Source organism: Bison bison, unplaced genomic scaffold (assembly GCF_000754665.1).
Source record: "Bison bison bison isolate TAMUID 2011002044 unplaced genomic scaffold, Bison_UMD1.0 scf7180017864487, whole genome shotgun sequence".
Classification (NCBI taxonomy): Eukaryota; Metazoa; Chordata; class Mammalia; order Artiodactyla; family Bovidae; genus Bison; species Bison bison.
Window position 1 is genome coordinate 1708140 of NW_011495047.1, and position 1267 is coordinate 1709406.

The window sequence follows — 1267 nt, forward strand, 5'->3', positions numbered from 1 at the left end:
GTTAAGGACGCGGGGCGGGGCGGGGCGGGGGCATCGAGGGGACCGCAATCACCGTGCCTGAGGGCTAACCACACGCCTTTTCATCCCGGAAGATTCCCGTGACAGCCAGAGGGAGGAAGGGCAACGTAGAAAAGGGTGGCTGGGAGAGGGGTGAGGTGAGGTGGAAAGGCGGGGACTGCCAGTTTCCTAAAAATATATTAAAAATTTAAAAAGTTCGTGCGTCTCAGTCAACCAGCTCTCAAAGCACTGACACCGACAAGGTTTCTCCGATTTTCTTCCAATAAGTTAGCGTTTTCTCATGTTTAGTCTTATGTTTATTTTCCAAAGGGAAAAAAATCATGTTTTTATTATTATTATTATCAATATTACTAAGCTCGAAAGAACCGAAGTGGAAAATCCGGACGGTGGTCTCCAAGTGTATCTTGAAATAGACACTGAAAACCGATACTGTTGCTCCGTGGTACGCCTCAGTTTTGTTTTTTTTTAAGTTATTTAGTTTTGCTTTTTAAAATTTTGATTGTATGTGTATCTACCTAATATAATTCTTCCAAAGCCAATCCAATATTTTTAAAGCTAAAATTAAAATTTGTTTCTGTTTTCTTTTTGTATTTAAAACATTTTTCCTTTTTTTTTTTTAAATTTTTCATTTCCTGTGTTTCTCCTCCTTGTCGCCAGTTTTACTACCTGGGCCTTCCCCAGACGTGTGCCTGTTAGTGGTGGTGTTGTTCAAGAACATCTTGTCCATGCCTTTGAGCGCCTCGGTGAGATAGTTCTGCAGGGCCGTGAGCGCGGCGCAAATGGCCGGGGCGCCGAAGCCATGCGTGATGAGGCTGAAGTGCGTGAGGCAACTCTGGATCCCCGGCTCCAGGATGGGGCTGGGCCGGCTGTTCCCGATCGGAGTCCGGTCCTGAGCCAGCAGATCCGTAAATTCTTTACAAAGTTGCCTGCAAATGGGGCGGAAGAGGAACAACAACCACAATAACAAACAAACAAACACCACCCTCAGTGTCGTTGTCATTGGCATTAGAAAGGAGACTGCTCACACAAGCCCAGAGGCACCCGGTCACCGGAGAGCCGGGGAGCGAGGCTAATGTGGGCGATTCCGCTCTGTTTCCCTTCCCAACGCCCGGCCGGCCTTCTCGAGCAGCTGGGACTGGAAGGAAAGCGGGGGTGGGGAGGTGAGGCACCCCTTCCATCCCAAAGCCCGGCCTTTTTGGCAGCCCCTTCCCCTGCCCATTTCCCGCTCTCCCCCGGCCCCCCGCCCCCC

General features: G+C 49.6%; 1 protein-coding gene across 3 annotated transcripts in view; it reads right to left on the minus strand.

Moving 5' to 3' along the window:
* Positions 1-298: 298 nt before the first annotated feature.
* The window catches only part of TFAP2B (transcription factor AP-2 beta (activating enhancer binding protein 2 beta)), a 25153-nt gene continuing 24184 nt past the window's right edge, over positions 299-1267 (minus strand). For all 3 annotated transcript variants that reach the window (XM_010863028.1, XM_010863027.1, XM_010863026.1), the window contains one exon: positions 299-944. In XM_010863028.1, the coding sequence (XP_010861330.1) occupies positions 644-944 (301 nt within the window). In that variant the 3' untranslated portion in view covers positions 299-643. The remainder of the gene's footprint in view (positions 945-1267) is intronic.